Source organism: Embiotoca jacksoni, unplaced genomic scaffold, assembly GCF_022577435.1.
Source record: "Embiotoca jacksoni isolate LCO1_2020_lvr unplaced genomic scaffold, fEmbJac1.0.p SCAF_41, whole genome shotgun sequence".
Taxonomy (NCBI): Eukaryota; Metazoa; Chordata; class Actinopteri; family Embiotocidae; genus Embiotoca; species Embiotoca jacksoni.
The window spans coordinates 1,878,921-1,899,720 of record NW_027185394.1 but is presented as its reverse complement, the minus strand read 5'-3'; the positions used below and the strand labels follow the sequence as shown (position 1 = coordinate 1,899,720).

At 41.0% G+C, this 20,800-nt stretch overlaps 1 protein-coding gene across 1 annotated transcript; it reads right to left on the bottom strand.

Annotated features, from left to right (window-relative positions):
• Nucleotides 1-6,373: 6,373 nt before the first annotated feature.
• Nucleotides 6,374-16,942, bottom strand: LOC138209898 (cell division control protein 42 homolog). The gene is made up of 7 exons (XM_069168703.1): nt 16,781-16,942; nt 14,381-14,485; nt 10,973-11,045; nt 9,889-9,998; nt 9,568-9,765; nt 8,557-8,677; nt 6,374-7,019 (listed from the first exon to the last, which is right to left on the bottom strand). The coding sequence occupies exons 2-6, from the start codon at nt 14,483-14,485 to the stop codon at nt 8,588-8,590; spliced, it is 576 nt and encodes a 191-aa protein (XP_069024804.1). The 5' UTR covers nt 16,781-16,942; the 3' UTR covers nt 6,374-7,019; nt 8,557-8,587.
• Between the last annotated feature and the right edge of the window lie 3,858 nt (nt 16,943-20,800).

Sequence of the window (20,800 nt, the reverse complement as noted above, 5' to 3'; positions counted from 1 at the left end):
GAACACAAGTCAAAAACCTTTAGTCTCAAGTCAAAAACCTTTAGTCTCAAGTCAAAAACCTTTGAACACAAGTCAAAAACATTTAGCCTCAAGTCAAAAACCTTGAGTCTCAAGTCAAAAAACCTTTGAACACAAGTCAAAAACCTTTAGTCTCAAGTCAAAAACCTTTGAACACAAGTCAAAAACCTTTAGTCTCAATTCAAAAACCTTTGAACACAAGTCAAAAACCTCTAGTCTCAAGTCAAAAACCTTTGAACACAAGTCAAAAACCTTTAGTCTCAAGTCAAAAACCTTTGAACACAAGTCAAAAACCTCTAGTCTCAAGTCAAAAACCTTTGAACACAAGCCAAAAACCTTTAGTCTCAAGTCAAAAACCTTTGAACACAAGTCAAAAACCTTTAGTCTCAAGTCAAAAACCTTTGAACACAAGTCAAAAACATTTAGCCTCAAGTCAAAAACCTTGAGTCTCAAGTGAAAAACCTTTGAACACAAGTCAAAAACATTTAGTCTTAAGTCAAAAACCTTTGAACACAAGTCAAAAACATTTAGTCTCAAGTCAAAAACCTTTGAACACAAGTCAAAAACATTTAGTCTCAAGTGAAAAAACCTTTGAACACAAGTCAAAAACATTTAGTCTTAAGTCAAAAACCTTTGAACACAAGTCAAAAACATTTAGTCTCAAGTCAAAAACCTTTGAACACAAGTCAAAAACCTTTAGTCTCAAGTCAAAAACCTTTGAACACAAGTCAAAAACCTCTAGTCTCAAGTCAAAAACCTTTGAACACAAGTCAAAAACCTTTAGTCTCAAGTCAAAAACCTTTGAACACAAGTCAAAAACCTCTAGTCTCAAGTCAAAAACCTTTGAACACAAGTCAAAAACCTTTGAACACAAGTCAAAAACATTTAGTCTCAAGTCAAAAACCTTTGAACACAAGTCAAAAACCTTTAGTCTCAAGTCAAAAACCTTTGAACACAAGTCAAAAACCTTTAGTCTCAAGTCAAAAACCTTTGAACACAAGTCAAAAACCTTTGAACACAAGTCAAAAACCTTTAGTCTCAAGTCAAAAACCTTTGAACACAAGTCAAAAACATTTAGTCTCAAGTCAAAAACCTTGAGTCTCAAGTCAAAAACCTTTGAACACAAGTCAAAAACATTTAGTCTCAAGTCAAAAACCTTTGAACACAAGTCAAAAACATTTAGTCTCAAGTCAAAAACCTTTGAACACAAGCCAAAAACCTTTAGTCTCAAGTCAAAAACCTTTGAACACAAGTCAAAAACCTTTGAACACAAGTCAAAAACATTTAGTCTCAAGTCAAAAACCTTTAGTCTCAAGTCAAAAACCTTTGAACACAAGTCAAAAACCTTTAGTCTCAAGTCAAAAACCTTTGAACACAAGTCAAAAACCTTTAGTCTCAAGTCAAAAACCTTTGAACACAAGTCAAAAACCTTTGAACACAAGTCAAAAACCTTTAGTCTCAAGTCAAAAACCTTTGACCACAAGTCAAAAACCTTTGAACACAAGTCAAAAACATTTAGTCTCAAGTCAAAAACCTTTGAACACAAGTCAAAAACCTTTGAACACAAGTCAAAAACCTTTAGTCTTAAGTCAAAAACCTTTGAACACAAGTCAAAAACCTTTGAACACAAGTCAAAAACCTTTGAACACAAGTCAAAAACATTTAGTCTCAAGTCAAAAACCTTTGAACACAAGTCAAAAACCTTTGAACACAAGTCAAAAACCTTTAGTCTTAAGTCAAAAACCTTTGAACACAAGTCAAAAACCTTTGAACACAAGTCAAAAACCTTTGAACACAAGTCAAAAACATTTAGTCTCAAGTCAAAAACCTTTGAACACAAGTCAAAAACCTTTAGTCTCAAGTCAAAAACCTTTGAACACAAGTCAAAAACCTTTAGTCTCAAGTCAAAAACCTTTGAACACAAGTCAAAAACCTTTGAACACAAGTCAAAAACCTTTAGTCTCAAGTCAAAAACCTTTGAACACAAGTCAAAAACATTTAGTCTCAAGTCAAAAACCTTGAGTCTCAAGTCAAAAACCTTTGAACACAAGTCAAAAACATTTAGTCTCAAGTCAAAAACCTTTGAACACAAGTCAAAAACATTTAGTCTCAAGTCAAAAACCTTTGAACACAAGCCAAAAACCTTTAGTCTCAAGTCAAAAACCTTTGAACACAAGTCAAAAACCTTTGAACACAAGTCAAAAACATTTAGTCTCAAGTCAAAAACCTTTAGTCTCAAGTCAAAAACCTTTGAACACAAGTCAAAAACCTTTAGTCTCAAGTCAAAAACCTTTGAACACAAGTCAAAAACCTTTAGTCTCAAGTCAAAAACCTTTGAACACAAGTCAAAAACCTTTGAACACAAGTCAAAAACCTTTAGTCTCAAGTCAAAAACCTTTGAACACAAGTCAAAAACCTTTAGTCTTCAGTCAAAAACCTTTGAACACAAGTCAAAAACCTTTGAACACAAGTCAAAAACCTTTAGTCTCAAGTCAAAAACCTTTGAACACGAGTCAAAAACCTTGAGTCTCAAGTCAAAAACCTTTGAACACAAGTCAAAAACCTTGAGTCTCAAGTCAAAAACCTTTGAACACAAGTCAAAAACCTTTAGTCTCAAGTCAAAAACCTTTGAAAACAAGTCAAAAACCTTGAGTCTCAAGTCAAAAACATTTAGTCTCAAGTCAAAAACCTTTGAAAACAAGTCAAAAACCTTGAGTCTCAAGTCAAAAACCTTTGAACACAAGTCAAAAACATTTAGTCTCAAGTCAAAAACCTTGAGTCTCAAGTCAAAAACCTTTGAACACAAGTCAAAAACATTTAGTCTCAAGTCAAAAACCTTGAGTCTCAAGTCAAAAACCTTTGAACACAAGTCAAAAACATTTAGTCTCAAGTCAAAAACCTTTAATCTTCAGTCAAAAACCTTTGAACACAAGTCAAAAACATTTAGTCTCAAGTCAAAAACCTTTAGTCTTCAGTCAAAAACCTTTGAACACAAGTCAAAAACCTTTGAACACAAGTCAAAAACCTTTGAACACAAGTCAAAAACATTTAGTCTCAAGTCAAAAACCTTTAGTCTCACTTTGAACACAAGTCAAAAACCTTTAGTCTCACTTTGAACACAAGTCAAAAACCCTTAGTCTTCAGTCAAAAACCTTTGAACACAAGTCAAAAACCTTTGAACACAAGCCAAAAACCTTTAGTCTTAAGTCAAAAACCTTTGAACACAAGTCAAAAACCTTTAGTCTCAAGTCAAAAACCTTTGAACACAAGTCAAAAACCTTTAGTCTCAAGTCAAAAACCTTTGAACACAAGTCAAAAACCTTTAGTCTCAAGTCAAAAACCTTTGACCACAAGTCAAAAACATTTAGCCTCAAGTCAAAAACCTTTGAACACAAGTCAAAAACCTTTAGTCTTCAGTCAAAAACCTTTGAACACAAGTCAAAAACCTTTAGTCTCAAGTCAAAAACCTTTGAACACAAGTCAAAAACATTTAGCCTCAAGTCAAAAACCTTTGAACACAAGTCAAAAACCTTTAGTCTCAAGTCAAAAACCTTTAGTCTCAAGTCAAAAACCTTTGAACACAAGTCAAAAACATTTAGCCTCAAGTCAAAAACCTTGAGTCTCAAGTCAAAAACCTTTGAACACAAGTCAAAAACCTTTAGTCTCAAGTCAAAAACCTTTGAACACAAGTCAAAAACCTTTAGTCTCAATTCAAAAACCTTTGAACACAAGTCAAAAACCTCTAGTCTCAAGTCAAAAACCTTTGAACACAAGTCAAAAACCTTTAGTCTCAAGTCAAAAACCTTTGAACACAAGTCAAAAACCTCTAGTCTCAAGTCAAAAACCTTTGAACACAAGCCAAAAACCTTTAGTCTCAAGTCAAAAACCTTTGAACACAAGTCAAAAACCTTTAGTCTCAAGTCAAAAACCTTTGAACACAAGTCAAAAACATTTAGCCTCAAGTCAAAAACCTTGAGTCTCAAGTGAAAAACCTTTGAACACAAGTCAAAAACATTTAGTCTTAAGTCAAAAACCTTTGAACACAAGTCAAAAACATTTAGTCTCAAGTCAAAAACCTTTGAACACAAGTCAAAAACATTTAGTCTCAAGTGAAAAACCTTTGAACACAAGTCAAAAACATTTAGTCTTAAGTCAAAAACCTTTGAACACAAGTCAAAAACATTTAGTCTCAAGTCAAAAACCTTTGAACACAAGTCAAAAACCTTTAGTCTCAAGTCAAAAACCTTTGAACACAAGTCAAAAACCTCTAGTCTCAAGTCAAAAACCTTTGAACACAAGCCAAAAACCTTTAGTCTCAAGTCAAAAACCTTTGAACACAAGTCAAAAACCTTTAGTCTCAAGTCAAAAACCTTTGAACACAAGTCAAAAACATTTAGCCTCAAGTCAAAAACCTTGAGTCTCAAGTGAAAAACCTTTGAACACAAGTCAAAAACATTTAGTCTTAAGTCAAAAACCTTTGAACACAAGTCAAAAACATTTAGTCTTAAGTCAAAAACCTTTGAACACAAGTCAAAAACATTTAGTCTCAAGTCAAAAACCTTTGAACACAAGTCAAAAACATTTAGTCTCAAGTGAAAAACCTTTGAACACAAGTCAAAAACCTTTAGTCTTAAGTCAAAAACCTTTGAACACAAGTCAAAAACATTTAGTCTCAAGTCAAAAACCTTTGAACACAAGTCAAAAACCTTGAGTCTCAAGTGAAAAACCTTTGAACACAAGTCAAAAACATTTAGTCTTAAGTCAAAAACCTTTGAACACAAGTCAAAAACATTTAGTCTCACTTTGAACACAAGTCAAAAACCTTTAGTCTCAAGTCAAAAACCTTTGAACACAAGTCAAAAACCTTTGGTCTCAAGTCAAAAACCTTTGAACACAAGTCAAAAACCTTTGGTCTCAAGTCAAAAACCTTTGAACACAAGTCAAAAACCTTTGGTCTCAAGTCAAAAACCTTTGAACACAAGTCAAAAACCTTTGGTCTCAAGTCAAAAACCTTTGAACACAAGTCAAAAACATTTAGTCTCAAGTCAAAAACCTTTAGTCTCACTTTGAACACAAGTCAAAAACATTTAGTCTTAAGTCATAAACCTTTAGTCTCAAGTCAAAAACCTTTAGTCTCAAGTCAAAAACCTTTAATTGAACTCAGTTTATTCTGCTTTGCACCCATGAAAACCGACATAACTTAAAATTTATCAGGAAATCTCGACAAGTTTAAGATCAGGGACCAAAAACTGTTGTTGTTTTTATTCTACTGTTAAATGAACGATTAAACATAAAGTCGGGTTCAGGTTGGAGATGAATTGCACGGAAAGTGTCGTTAACACGTTAAATAAATAGATAAAGAGACTTTTTAGTGGCTTATTGTATTTTTTTTTTAAATCTTGGTTTACGTGCGATTTCCTTAAAAGAAAGTATTGATTTTAATCTGTTAAACGGCCTTAAAGCTCTTCAGTGTTTTTTGTTTTTTTTTTTATTGTTTTTTTTTCCTCGAGGATGAAGACCTGTGGACCACAAAACAAAAAGCCACGAGAGATGAGGATGTGCAGAGAAAGGCATGCTGGGGGAAAAAAAGGAGGTTGAAGAAGAGGATGGGAGTAAAGCGTGAATGAAGGGTTAATTGATTTCCTTTTTCGAGCCGTCCTTCAGACAAAGAGGCGAGCGGCTCCGAGCCTCCATGCCGCGTCGCTCCGAAGGATCCATTTTAGACTGCCAATCAAAATGAACCCAGGTCATTTACATACTGTATCCACCGGAGGGCCCCACGTTCAAAAGAGGCGCGACGTCGCCCCCTGGTGGTCACGGTGGGGACGCTCCAGCTGCCAGCTCAGCATGTGCAGTCTCAAATGTGCCAAAGTGTGTAACAAAGAGTTTCTAATTGATTAGTTCTAATCAAGAAATTAATTTGCTAATTATTAGACAGAATTTTATTTTTATTAATGATGTCTTGTGTTTTCATTTTTTTTTTCTTAAAAAATAAAGAGACAAACAAGGACGTTTTTAAATTCATTCAATAAATGAATTATGTTTTGTTGCATTTCTGTAGAAATAATTTCTTCGGACTTCCCACTTTATTTTCAACTGAAGTATAAATGGTTGTAAATTAGACGATTATTAAAAGTAAAGAAAACGTTTTCATTTACCTAATTTTTAACAACTACAAAATATTACTACACAGCAGGATTGTGTAAAAGTTCATGCAATATAATCATTAAAAGGCAGTATCATTTAAAATAAAGAATGAAAATTAAAAAAAAAAAATGTAATGATTAAAAACCAGAGAAGGAAGAAATGTGACTAAAATTCAGGTTCATAGAAATCAAGTCCAAGTGCAACAACATTCAAGTACTGTTTTTATTATTTCCAAACACCCACTTCCAACATTCATCTTTCAAAACAGAGCAGAATTTTCCACGTGTAATTATTGCTTCAGGTGTTTTTTGTTTTGTATCCTGCCATCAAGAAGCTTATCAGGATCTTTTAAAGTTTGTCAAACCAGGCTGCCGATACTTAAACCAACTGTTGGCACTCAACCGTCAAGTAATAGTAAAAACATCTAAAAAGAAAGAAATAAAAACTCAAAAAAACAAAAACAAAAACAAAAAAAATCCTGCCACAATAATGTTTCCCCGAGAAACAATAAAGAGCAAAGAAAAATATCTATATAATACTTGTAATCATCATTACGTCATCTGAATAAACCGTCATCTCCAAAACAATAGGGGAAAAAAAATAGATACGAAAAAAAGTGGAATTTTAGTTTGTTTTTAACGGGAAACATCTCAGTTTAAAGGGTTTTAAGTTGAATCCAGAGGCGAAGACGATCAATGTTGGACAATATTCAACTTTAGAGTTGAAATATTAACAATCCTGTGGATTTTTAGGCCCAAAAAAAAAAAAAAAAAAAGACTCAAAATGCCCCTTTAAGCCGAGCTGTATTCCCCTTTAAGGCCTCCAGGGGGTGCTAACACACCGGGGTTCCCGGTCTGGAGAAGAGAAGAAGCAGAGGAGCGGATGGTTAAAATAAAACGACGAGGTCGTGGGCAGAAACCGTTTTGCTCTTTGGCTACATCTACTAAAATTAAATTTGTCGGGAAAAAACAAACAAAAAAACGTGAGAATTAAAGAATTTTAAGACGTAAAAAAAATAAAAAACTTTAAGTTTTGTGCGAACTCGTTAAAGGGTTTTGATTTAAGAAAATAAGGCAGCGATCACGTCGAGTAGGAAACAGGAGATGTTGTTTCTTAAGGCGTTTTTGTTTTTGAATAAGTTTGATACTCGTGTCAAATAAATGGAACGATGAGTTTTGTATATTTAAATTTTGTTTTACGTGCTACGTTAAACACGACGAAGCCTGAAGGTGGCGCTGCGTTGTCAGGATTCATCCGAAGCCAAGCGGTGAAGGCGGTTTTATAACGATCGTACTGATTATCAAACGATTAAAAATAACTGCAACCGAAGTCAAAAGTTCTCGTCGTCTCGGTAACTTCGACGACTTTTTCTGTTGTCGCGTAAAAAACGCTTTGGCTCGATCATTCTGTTGAAATCGCCATTAATTGAAAATATTGATTTATTTCTGTCACTTTGTCAAGAAACGTTTTTATTTTTCTTCTCCCACCAGCTTCGCTCACGTTTTCGAGATTATTGCAAATATGTGTTTCAGACGGAAAAGCAGAAAGCAGAAGTCGGTAAATCTGTAATTCTGCTTGTTATGGATGAAGTCGGGTTACAGTCAGCTGATCATTCTCGTGAAAACATCATCTTCTTGAAACTACAGTTTCATTTTCTAAATTGAAACTTGTAGTTTGAGCAGAGGAAGGATGTTTTTGTGGCGTTTTAACGCTTCAAAGAATGAATTTCTGACCTTGTTGTGAGTTGAGATGAATAAACATTTTGGGAAGAACTTACTTGAATTAAATTAGCTTTCTTGCTTTCCCTCATAATTATATATAGATATAGATATCTATATATCTATATCTATAAAAATAAAATCATAATTGTGAAACTTTGGTGTCTTTCAAAAAAAAAAAAGAAAGTCCGCTCAGTAAAGTAGCAAAATGAAAAAAAAAATTGGAAATACGAGGAAAAAAAAGAAATGTTAAATTTTTTGTTTAACTGAAGAAGTTTGCGAATGTAAAAATGAAATAAAGAACGTGTCAACGCCTGATTTTGCCCCTTTTTCCTCAAATGTTTTTGTCACTTTCAAACTCGGCGATTTATTCCACCGAATGTTTCTAATTATTAAAAAAAAAGAAAAGTTTTTTTTTGCTTATTGAAAAGTTCTTGCACTTAATTTTTCTTTCTACTCTACAAGTTTTTCAGAAGGATTCAAGTTTCGGTCTGTAAACGTGATTCCATCCATTGTTTTGCATGGCGGAGGCTCCGCCCCCTCCGGTTAGCCAGGAGTGTGGTTTCCGGTCGTGTTAGTCGTGTTACACCGTCATCTGTTCCCGACACCACGTTAAGTCGCTACGGCTGAAGGCACTGTTTTAAAACGTGTGTCTACCCCCCCTCCTCTTCACCTCCTCTTCACCTCCTCTTCCTCGTGGCGTCTTATAGCAGGACGCAGCGCTTCTTGGGTTTGTTGTCGGGCGGCTCCAGCGCTGCCAGGATGGCCTCGTCGAACACGTTCTTCAGTCCTCTCTGGAGGGACACGGGACACAAAGAGACGGCGTAATATTGTACGTATATTGGTGGGAATTCATATAAATGCAACACGATGATTGGAAAGGCTTGAAACTAAACGTGTGAAGAGATGTCGTTGGTCCGGCGTTCCTGTCGGACAACTTCCACTCGATGAGAAATGAGCGATGGAATGAAAACTAGAGATATTAGGCCACGCCCACTCGCAAAACCACCATCGCCAGGACGTAGCTTTTGGAGCACGTTAAAGCCGCTGAAAATGCGATTAAGCTCTCAGCATAATAGTAAAACTTCCTTGAAAAACAATAGTCGGGCCCAACATCATCATGAGGTCTTTCATCATTTTAATCCATCATTAAATGGGTTTTATTTCTTTCTGTCATTTAGGAAGAAGAAATGAATAGAAAGTGTGAAGGATTTTTAAAATCCTTCAATAATGCACTTAAAAAAAAAAAAGAAGGAAATATTCACATTTGCGAGGATACAACAATTCAATGTGTTTTTAACCTTTCAAAAAAATACTTAAATACTTGATTATTAAAATTGTAAATTTCTTTTATCTGTTTACATTGATATCGATCTGTTTCTGTAAATTGAGAAATTGTAAACATCTGACCTAATAATTTGTTTTGTGATATGGAGATTTTAAACAATGAATTTGACTTCCTTACTTCATTTAAAATGAGAAAAAATAAAAAAATAAAAATCACTTAAAATCTGACGGTCTTGATTGTAAAATAACTTCATTACATAATTCATAATGCTGCCCGTTAAACCTCGATGATACAAGATGAGGATCGGTCGCCGCCGCCGCGTCTCACCTGGAACGGTTAATTCTAACTCGCTGTCAGACGGTCGTCACGGTAACAGGCCCCTCCCCACCTCCCTACCTGCGTCAGAGCCGAACACTCCACGTATTTGACGGCCTTCAGCTCGCGGGCCAGCTTCTCTCCGCTCTCGCAGGTCAGCGCCCGCTGCTTGTTCTTGGCCAGCTTCTCCAGAGTGTTGCTGTCGTCTCTCAGGTCCACCTGAGTGCCGACCAGCAGGAAGGGCGTCCGCGGGCAGTGGTGGGAAATCTCCGGCACCCACTGCCGAGAGGGGGAGTTACAAAAAAAACAAATAAAAAAAGAGAGAAAAAGGAAAAACGTTTGGCGCCGCATCGAGCAAAAACCTTTAAACTGAGAAACGGGGGAAAAAAAACCAGGACGAACCTTCTCTCTGACGTTCTCGAAGGAGGAGGGCGACACGACGGAGAAGCAGACGAGGAAGACGTCGGTCTGAGGGTAGCTGAGAGGTCGCAGTCTGTCGTAGTCCTCCTGACCTGCAGGGGGAGACACGCAAACAATCCCCGTCACATGGAAACCAACGAGAAGCAGCAAGAGGACCACAGACTGTTTCTAAAAGAGGTCGGAGCTTCAGGTCGGAAAAATGAGGCCTTCAGCTGCAATACCAGCGAGTGCCACTAGAGGTCGGCTCCAAAAAGCCTCCGGCTCCATAGACTCCCATTCAACTTCTCTCATCAAATCCAAAGTGAATAAAATGTGTCCATCAGTTATCTCGGTGTTGTTAGCTAAAGTCACTCCTTCTTATTAGTTTTCTGGAGGTCCATCTGAAAATAATCCCTCATTCATTAGAAAAGAAGATTCAAGAACACCTGTTTTTGGGGGCGTGTCTGTTTGATTGACAGGCCTGCGGTGCAGTCAGGTTACAGCTATCGGTGGGCGGGACGTAGTATCGTCAGGTTTCCAATCAGAGCCAGATCCACCGCTGGCTCCTCCCACAGCTCATCCAAATATGGTCACTTCCTGCTCCGAACTAGAATCTGAACTCGAGGCTTCGTAACGTTCACAAACCGTCTGGTTTAAAGATTAAACTTTCTGCTCAGTATAATACAACAAATACTGTTTCTACTAAATAAATACTAATGTTTTACTTCCTGCTGCTCTTGCTTCACCTGTTATCGAATTTTATACATATATTTGATTATTTTTCTTAACTCAACTTTAATATATATATATATATATATATACATATGTATATACATATGTATATATATATGTATATGTACTCATTATTTTGTTTGTGGGTTTTTTATTTATGATTGAAGTTCACTGTTAATATTTTGGACAATAAAAAAAGTGCATTAATGTACGTGTTATATATTTAAAGAATGTTGGCAGACATATCCGTTTTTTTTCTTGCTCCTTAAAATCAGTATTGGCCCCAAAAAAATGGTCGAGTTAATACCGATATTAATCCTTCACAGAATGAACTGTGTGCGGATGTATTTCTTACCTGCAGTGTCGAACAGTCCCAGAGTGTACGGCTCCCCGCCGATCATCACCGTCACCGCGTAGTTGTCAAACACCTGCCGGAGATTAAAAAAAAAATAAATAAATAAAAAAGGTGAGAAGTGAGAGGCTGGTCTTCATTTTGAAACTATTGGAGCAGCTTTTAACCAATCAGCATCGACCACCAAGCTGAAGACAACCACAGACTGGATATAAAAGAGTTCGTAGCTTCCAGGTGTGAAAAATGGTTCTGATCCAGAAGTGTCTTCAGCTGCAATACCAGCGAGTGCCACTAGAGGTCGTCTCCAAAAAGCCTCCGGCTCCATAGACTCCCATTCAACTTCTCTCATCAAATCCAAAGTGAATAAAATGTGTCCATCAGTTATCTCGGTGTTGTTAGCTAAAGTCACTCCTTCTTATTAGTTTTCTGGAGGTCCATCTGAAAATAATCCCTCATTCATTAGAAAAGAAGATTCAAGAAGACCTGTTTTTGGGGGCGTGTCTGTTTGATTGACAGGCCTGTGGTGCAGTCAGGTTAATAAACACCATGATGTAGGAGGACTGAAAAAAAAAAAAAAAAAAAAAAAAAAAAATCTGTCTTCGTGGCAGCGTAGGTGCGGTTGGACGACGATATATTTACAGGGGTGTCTCCATGGCAACACAACACAACAACCAAACCAAACAGCTGCCAAGCTCAAATTTTATGTGTGTGTGTGTGTGTGTGTTAATAGAAAAGTGGAAATAAGTGAGATAATCTTCCTCCCATTAGGCCTCCGACCTTCATCCAGCACTTAATCAAAACTTTTATAATAAATGATGGTTTTGTTATGTAATTGACTGCTGCTTAAAGAAAGAAATTAAAATCATTTAAATGATAAATCCGGTGCCTGCAATGAGGTTAAAACAATCTGTTTTGTTTTCTCACTTTTCTTCGAATTAATATTAATAATAATATTGTAATCTTTATATGTATATATATATATTTTTTTTATTTATTTTTTTATTTATTGAATTCCTTCCGGCTTTATTTCCCCACTACAGAAAACCAAAGTCTGAATAGACAAACCAATATTCATCTTTCTTTGTCTTTTTTATTTTTTTTAAAATGATACTTTGCCTTTTGCAGGACTGCAGCACCGGTTACCACGGCGACGTAAGAAGTGGAACCACCGTCTGAACCAGAGTTCAGTCCTCGAATGTACTCCAACGTCCGGAGAGAAGCTGCTGACACAGCTGTTTACATTTCAATGAAGTGTTGTCAGTTTTATTTTATCCTCTTTTATCATCTTTGTTTTGGTTTTTTTCTCCACACACACACACACACACACACACACACACACACACACACACACACACACACACACACACACACACACACACACACACACACAGAGCGGATCAGCTGCAGGTTTGTGATGATAATGTGCTCAGACTGGAGAAGCTGCTGGAAAACAGTCGGATCACAAACAGACCAGCGCTGCAGAGAAAAGTTCCCCGAACAGAACCGGCGACACAATAAGAACTTTTCATTTCCACGTTACGCCGCGTCCGTCCGGACAAAAGTGTTTACGGACGTCGACGTTCGGGCGGAGCGGCTTCGATAAGGAATTACTTCCTGGAAGGAGAATTCTTCTCTGAAATGATTTTAACAGCTGACTGACAGGAAAATACAAACAAAAACAAACAAAAACAAACCCACCGGGAAGATGAAACAGAAAGCAAAACAAAGAAAAAAGCTCTGACGTCCTTAACTGAGCCAGAAGAACAACAACGACATGAAACAAAATAAAGTCATTTTAAAATTTAAAAAGTCATAAAAAGTTCTTTTTTCTGATCGGTGTCAAAAGGTTTAAGACGAACGACATCGTTGACGAAAAGGAAAACAACGCAGGCAGGAACAGGATGTTGTGATAAAAACAATAGAACAATAAGCAATACAAAAATCAACGCTTTGCTGTCGCTGACCGACCGACGCAGAACAACACTGTTACTATGACAACTGAAGATTTGAAAATAAAGCTTTAAATATTTTTGAGAAACAAAAAATAGAAATATTATCACGAGAATAAAATTCCAGGAAAAAAAAAATAATGAAATACTTTATTCTTAAAATTACAACTTTATCTGAAACTTTTACAACTTCTAGGAAGAAGCCAAATATTTCATTAAATATTATTTATATCCTCCTCAAAAATTCGATGAGTGTATTTATGCTTTGCGTGCCTGAATAAATTCATACCAAATAGTTAAAAGTAGGGGGGGGGGGGGCAGACAGGAAGAGGAGAGAAAGCTGAGTCAGCACTCATGGCAATCATCCAATCGAACGGACGAGGCGCCGATTAGAGAATCACTCATCAGTTTTTTAAGGCGGCCCGTCGATCGGATCCGTTTCAGATACGGCGCCACCTACCTGTCAGTCAAGTCAGCTGTTTTCTGTCTGTCAATCACCAAAACAGCAAATAGGCTGGTTTTTTTTGGTATTTATTTTCCCAGCATGCAACTTCCTCGTCTGCTGCTGCAGCATGACGCGTCGCTTCTGAACGGGAAGTGTCGACACGCATTTCGAGTTGATGGCGAGAAGATGTGAAGATAGTTTTGTGTCTTTATCACTCAAGCAAAACACTAAAAAAACAAAAACCAGTTGTGAAAGCAAATTTTCTCAAAGTGAAACTAAAAAAAAAAAAAAAAAAAAAAAAAAAATCCAGTTTGTAAGTAAAAGTATAGAAACTGAGAATATAACAAACAAATCTGTTGTTGATTTTAAAGCAAAGGTTTTAATTCTGTGACCAAAACTATGATGCAAACAACTATATTCTCAGTTTATATATTTTTTACATACAAACTTGATTTTATTTGATGTCACTGCAAAAAAAAAAAAAAAAAAAACTGCTTTCAAAATTATTTTTTTTAAATTTTGCTTCCACTTTAAAGGGCACAAAAAAAATACCTGCATGAGGAAGTCGCCTGTTTTCGACGCGCAGCTTCTTGCCATGACGGAGAAGCCGGTTGCCATGGCAGAGAAGCCGGTTGCCATGGCGCCACAGTTCAGGTGGTTTTGCAGTGAATGTTGTTTTGTTTTGTTTATCTCATGGTCGCAGCAGAACTATAAACTTTATGTTTTTTTGGAAACCTTTCCTACAGAACATGATGCAAAAAAAAATAAAAAAAAAATTAAAAAAAGATTCTAATTATTAAATTCCCGGTTTATTTCTTCAGTTTGATGACGTCAGTGACAATAAACAGGAGAACAGATCCTGCCTCTGTTGCGGATCTTTGTCGAAAGTCTTCGATAGCCACATTTATTTGTTTGTATAGACAAATATGCATATGAAGAATATCAGCTGATACGTGGATACCAGGATCTGTGAAACGGTCTAATATCAGTATAAGGTGTGTTTATTGGTCCACTCACCGTGGGGACGTACTCGGAGGGGAACTTGTTGGTGGTGTAGGAGATGAGGAGGCAGGTTTTCCCCACGGCGCCGTCGCCCACCACCACACACTTTATAGTCTGCATCTGAGGAGGAGGAGGAGGAGGAGGAGGAGGAAGAGGAGGAGAAAAATCAATGGATTGTTTGAGTGATTAAAAACGTATAACAATGCTAATCGTAATAATTTGACCGCAGCTTCATAAAAACAACAAGTTTTGTAGTTTCTGATCTGGATAAATAAAGTATTCACACTCTCAGGTTTTATGGGTTTTTTAGACAGTTGTTGAGATTAAATAAGAAAGAATTCAATAAACCAACATAAAAAAATGTAGTAAAAGAAGTTTAAAACGTTTATTTATTTTTTTTAACCTTAACTGAACCACAGTTTTTTTTCTACGCCTGGACGAGGCTCGGATCATTACTGGTTAAAATACTCGGAGGGTTTAATTGAGCCGGAGAGCGTGAAGATTTAAGCGCCGGACGACGTCTGAGAAACGACTGAACGACAATGTGACGGCGTAAATAATAAAATCCTGGTATCAGGTCGCCGTCAGCCGATGAGAGCCGACGGAAACAATGCCGGCCGCTGTTAAAAGCTGTTGTTTACCGGGCGGAGAACCGGCGACGGCCCAGACGCCGAGCCGTTCACATACCCGGCGTACCGCTTCATTACGGGGAACAATGGGGATCCACTTCATCACTGGCCTCTTTGTGTGGCGGCTTTCAGCTGAGCTCTGATGAGGTAAACGCTCCTCCGTGATTTCATCCCTCTCCGATTATTAAATTCTGGAAGATAATCGCCCGTCGGGTGTTTTTCTCGCGACGCTGCGTTTTCAGCATCAAGTCAACAATCAACAGCATTCAGAGATTTTTGAAACTGCGTTCATGTGACGTGGTTTTTAAAAGTCACTCCTTTTTACAGGGAGGATTCAACATTTACCGACACAACTTCAGTTTGTATTTTACGTTCTTTAAATAACGTATAAATATGTATATTTCTATATAGATGTCCAAAAATTGACGCAGATTTCAAACTGTGCAGTCAAATTTGAGTTGGTATTTAGAGAGCGCGTTAGCTCCGTTATATCGGGAGAAAATTAAACAGTTAATAAACAAATCACTTAATAATCAATAAAAACAATTTAAGTAAAATATCAAACTTTCTCTGGTTTCAGCTTCACGAATAAGATGAATTCACTGTTTTAAAATCACTCTGAGCTTAAATGTTAATAGTTAATACCTTTATTTGATTATTACTTTTATTTTCTTGATCGATCACTTTTAGAAAAGAGGAAATAAACATCTTTTCTAATCCCACCTCTCGTCCAAAAATTAAAAAGATGTCTCATACATGAGAAACAAAATAAAAAGCATAAACTCCTCAGATTTAATATAATATATATTGATCAGATTTCTTTCCCAGAGCTGCATTTTAAATGCCTGTTTTATCTTTTATATATTTATTACTTATTTATACAGCTATCCTTCCTGCCGTGACGTCGTCTTGTTTTCTTCAGTTTTTATATCTTTTATTTCGTTCATTTGCTGCTGAACTTAATTTCGTTGTATTTTTTTTACAATGACAATAAGTTTCTTTCTGTCCTTCTCAGATTATGAAGTTTAAATTCCTGGTTTCCGGTGAAGTGTTCACGATGACAACCGGAAGTAAACATTTTTCGGCACTTTTAACAGTTTTAATAAAAACAAAACAAACGAGAGTTACAACTTCAAACTGGATTAAAGCTCCTTTCCTTCCACATTATACCGTCCGTCCACCGGAAGGACACCTCGTGGGGAGAGTTAACAGCCCCCCCGCTGTTTTTATACCTGTATGTTTACAGGTATAAAAACATATTAAATATAAACGTCACTTTTCCAGCAGGTTGTTGCTGCTTTCAGTCACTTCCGCGTCCAGAAGCAGCTGTGGCCGTAAAACACCGACAAGAACCGGACCGGGTCGGACAGCTCGGCTGTTGTCCAGCCGCGATGAAAGACTTGATCAAACGAATCAAACGAATAAAACGAATAAAACGTTTATATCCGACGAGCCGTTAAAACGTTGGAAAGTTTCACTTCTGCCGATGCTAAGCTAACGTCGGCTAAGTTAGCTCGGTTAGCTACATCCGCCCAGACGGAGTAAAAAACAAACAAACAAACAAAACAATAAAAACAAAACGAGCCGTTTAAAAGCACTTTAAAGACAATAAATATGACGACACCAACAGAACGACACGTTTCGAGGCCTGCGTGTGATCGGGCTGTTTCCCACTTTAACAGCTGTGAAGTTCGTTCAACAGAAAACGGGGTTTTGTTTTGACAAGTTAGCACAAGTTAGCTTCCGGTCGGCTAACAAGCTCCTCCGAAGACCAAACACTCCTCACCCTGTCCTGCTGGCGTCCTTCACGGGATGTTTCTCTGGTTGGTCGCCGGTGGATCCGTTGAACGCGTCCCGCCGACTCTCCTCTCTGTTCAAGCCGCTTTGGGACCGGCTGCCGAGAAGTATGTTGTGCTGCGTTCAGGTGCTTCCGGTAAAAAAACAAAACAACACCCTCTTTTTCCGCCCAGTAGCGGAAGTGAGGGAGACACGTCGTGGCCGTGTTGTGTTCAGGTTCGTCTGGAGTTTTATGGTAGGGAGGTAGGGAGGGAGGTAGGTAGAGAGGTAGGGAGGTAGGTAGGTAGGTAGGGAGGTAGGGAGGGAGGTAGAGAGGTAGGTAGGGAGGGAGGGAGGTAGAGAGGTAGGTAGGGAGGGAGGGAGGTAGGGAGGGAGGTAGGGAGGTAGGTAGGGAGGGAGGTAGGGAGGTAGGGAGGGAGGTAGGTAGGTAGGTAGGGAGGGAGGTAGGTAGGGAGGTAGGGAGGTAGGGAGGTAGAGAGGTAGGTAGGGAGGGAGGTAGGGAGGTAGGGAGGGAGGGAGGGAGGTAGGTAGGGAGGGAGGTAGGGAGGTAGGTAGGGAGGTAGGGAGGTAGGTAGGTAGGGAGGGAGGGAGGTAGGTAGGTAGGGAGGGAGGTAGGGAGGGAGGTATGTAGGTAGGGAGGTAGGTAGGGAGGTAGGTAGGTAGGTAGGTAGGAAGGTAGGGAGGTAGGTAGGGAGGTAGGTAGGGAGGTAGGGAGGTAGGTAGGGAGGTAGGTAGGCAGGGAGGTAGGGAGGTAGGGAGGTAGGGAGGTAGGTAGGGAGGGAGGGAGGTAGGGAGGTAGGCAGGTAGGTAGGGAGGTAGGGAGGTAGGGAGGGAGGTAGGGAGGGAGGGAGGTAGGTAGGGAGGTAGAGAGGTAGGGAGGGAGGTAGGTAGGGAGGTAGGTAGGGAGGTAGGGAGGTAGGTAGGTAGGGAGGTAGGGAGGGAGGTAGGTAGGTAGGGAGGTAGAGAGGTAGGGAGGTAGGTAGGGAGGTAGGGAGGGAGGTAGAGAGGTAGGTAGGGAGGTAGGTAGGGAGGTAGGGAGGTAGGTAGAGAGGTAGGGAGGTAGGTAGGGAGGTAGGGAGGTAGGTAGGTAGGTAGGGAGGTAGGTAGAGAGGTAGGGAGGGAGGTAGAGAGGTAGGTAGGGAGGTAGGGAGGTAGGTAGGGAGGTAGAGAGGTAGGTAGAGAGGTAGGGAGGTAGGTAGGTAGGGAGGTAGGTAGAGAGGTAGGTAGGGAGGTAGGTAGGTAGGGAGGTAGGGAGGGAGGTAGGGAGGGAGGTAGAGAGGTAGGTAGGGAGGTAGAGAGGTAGGTAGGGAGGTAGGGAGGTAGAGAGGTAGGGAGGTAGGTAGGGAGGTAGGGAGGGAGGTAAAGAGGTAGGTAGGGAGGTAGAGAGGTAGGTAGGGAGGTAGGGAGGTAGAGAGGTAGGGAGGTAGGTAGGGAGGTAGGGAGGGAGGTAGAGAGGTAGGGAGGGAGGTAGGGAGGTAGGTAGAGAGGTAGGGAGGTAGGGAGGTAGGGAGGTAGGTAGAGAGGTAGGTAGGTAGGGAGGTAGGGAGGGAGGTAGGGAGGGAGGTAGAGAGGTAGGTAGGGAGGTAGGGAGGTAGGTAGGGAGGTAGGGAGGGAGGTAGAGAGGTAGGTAGGGAGGTAGGGAGGTAGGTAGAGAGGTAGGGAGGTAGGGAGGGAGGTAGAGAGGTAGGGAGGGAGGTAGAGAGGTAGGGAGGTAGGTAGGGAAGTAGGTAGGGAGGTAGGTAGGGAGGTAGGGAGGTAGGGAGGGAGGTAGAGAGGTAGGGAGGTAAGTAGGGAAGTAGGTAGGGAGGTAGGTAGGGAGGTAGGGAGGGAGGTAGAGAGGTAGGGAGGGAGGTAGGGAGGTAGGTAGAGAGGTAGGGAGGTAGGGAGGTAGGGAGGTAGGTAGAGAGGTAGGTAGGTAGGGAGGTAGGGAGGGAGGTAGGGAGGGAGGTAGAGAGGTAGGTAGGGAGGTAGGGAGGTAGGTAGGGAGGTAGGGAGGGAGGTAGAGAGGTAGGTAGGGAGGTAGGGAGGTAGGTAGAGAGGTAGGGAGGTAGGGAGGGAGGTAGAGAGGTAGGGAGGGAGGTAGAGAGGTAGGGAGGTAGGTAGGGAAGTAGGTAGGGAGGTAGGTAGGGAGGTAGGGAGGTAGGGAGGGAGGTAGAGAGGTAGGGAGGTAAGTAGGGAAGTAGGTAGGGAGGTAGGTAGGGAGGTAGGGAGGTAGGTAGGTAGGGAGGTAGGTAGGTAGGTAGGTAGGGAGGGAGGGAGGTAGGTAGGTAGGGAGGGAGGTAGAGAGGTAGGGAGGTAGGTAGGGAGGTAGGGAGGGAGGTAGAGAGGTAGGTAGGGAGGTAGGTAGGGAGGTAGGGAGGGAGGTAGAGAGGTAGGTAGGGAGGTAGGGAGGTACGTAGGGAGGTAGGGAGGTAGGTAGAGAGGTAGGGAGGTAGGTAGGGAGGTAGGGAGGGAGGTAGAGAGGTAGGGAGGGAGGTAGAGAGGTAGGGAGGTAGGTAGGGAAGTAGGTAGGGAGGTAGGTAGGGAGGTAGGGAGGTAGGTAGGTAGGGAGGTAGGGAGGGAGGTAGGTAGGTAGGGAGGTAGAGAGGTAGGGAGGTAGGTAGGGAGGTAGGGAGGGAGGTAGAGAGGTAGGTAGGGAGGTAGGTAGGGAGGTAGGGAGGTAGGTAGAGAGGTAGGGAGGTAGGTAGGGAGGTAGGGAGGTAGGTAGGGAGGTAGGGAGGTAGGTAGGTAGGTAGGGAGGTAGGTAGAGAGGTAGGGAGGGAGGTAGAGAGGTAGGTAGGGAGGTAGGGAGGTAGGTAGGGAGGTAGAGAGGTAGGTAGAGAGGTAGGGAGGTAGGTAGGTAGGGAGGTAGGTAGGGAGGTAGGGAGGTAGGTAGAGAGGTAGGTAGGGAGGTAGGTAGGTAGGGAGGTAGGGAGGGAGGTAGGGAGGGAGGTAGAGAGGTAGGTAGGGAGGTAGAGAGGTAGGTAGGGAGGTAGGGAGGTAGAGAGGTAGGGAGGTAGGTAGGGAGGTAGGGAGGGAGGTAGAGAGGTAGGGAGGGAGGTAGGGAGGTAGGTAGAGAGGTAGGGAGGTAGGGAGGTAGGGAGGTAGGTAGAGAGGTAGGTAGGTAGGGAGGTAGGGAGGGAGGTAGAGAGGTAGGTAGGGAGGTAGAGAGGTAGGTAGGGAGGTAGGGAGGGAGGTAGAGAGGTAGGGAGGGAGGGAGGTAGGGAGGGAGGGAGGTAGGTAGGGAGGTAGGGAGGTAGGTAGGTAGGGAGGGAGGGAGGTAGATAGGTAGGTAGGGAGGGAGGTAGGGAGGGAGGGAGGTAGATAGGTAGGTAGGTAGGTATGGAGGTAGGTAGGGAAGTAGGTAGGTAGGGAGGTAGGTAGGGAAGTAGGTAGGTAGGGAGGTAGGGAGGGAGGTAGGGAAGTAGGTAGGTAGGTAGGGAGGTAGGTAGGTAGGTAGGTAGGTAGGTAGGTAGGTAGGGAGGTAGGTAGGGAGGTAGGTAGGTAGGTAGGTAGGGAGGGAGGTAGGGAGGGAGGTAGGTAGGGAGATAGGTAGGGAAGTAGGTAGGTAGGGAGGTAGGGAGGTAGGTAGGTAGGGAGGTAGATAGGGAGGGAGGGAGGTAGATAGGGAGGGAGGGAGGTAGGTAGGTAGGGAGGTAGGTAGGGAAGTAGGTAGGTAGGTAGGGAGGTAGGGAGGTAGGTAGGTAGGGAGGTAGGTAGGGAAGTAGGTAGGTAGGGAGGTAGGGAGGGAGGTAGGGAAGTAGGGAGGTAGGGAGGTAGGGAGGTAGGGAGGTAGGTAGGTAGGGAAGTAGGTAGGTAGGGAGGGAGGTAGGGAAGTAGGTAGGTAGGGAGGTAGGGAGGTAGGTAGGGAGGTAGGGAGGGAGGTAGAGAGGTAGGTAGGGAGGTAGGTAGGGAAGTAGGTAGGTAGGGAGGTAGGGAGGGAGGTAGGGAAGTAGGTAGGTAGGGAGGTAGGGAGGGAGGTAGGGAAGTAGGTAGGTAGGGAGGTAGGGAGGTAGGTAGGGAGGCAGGT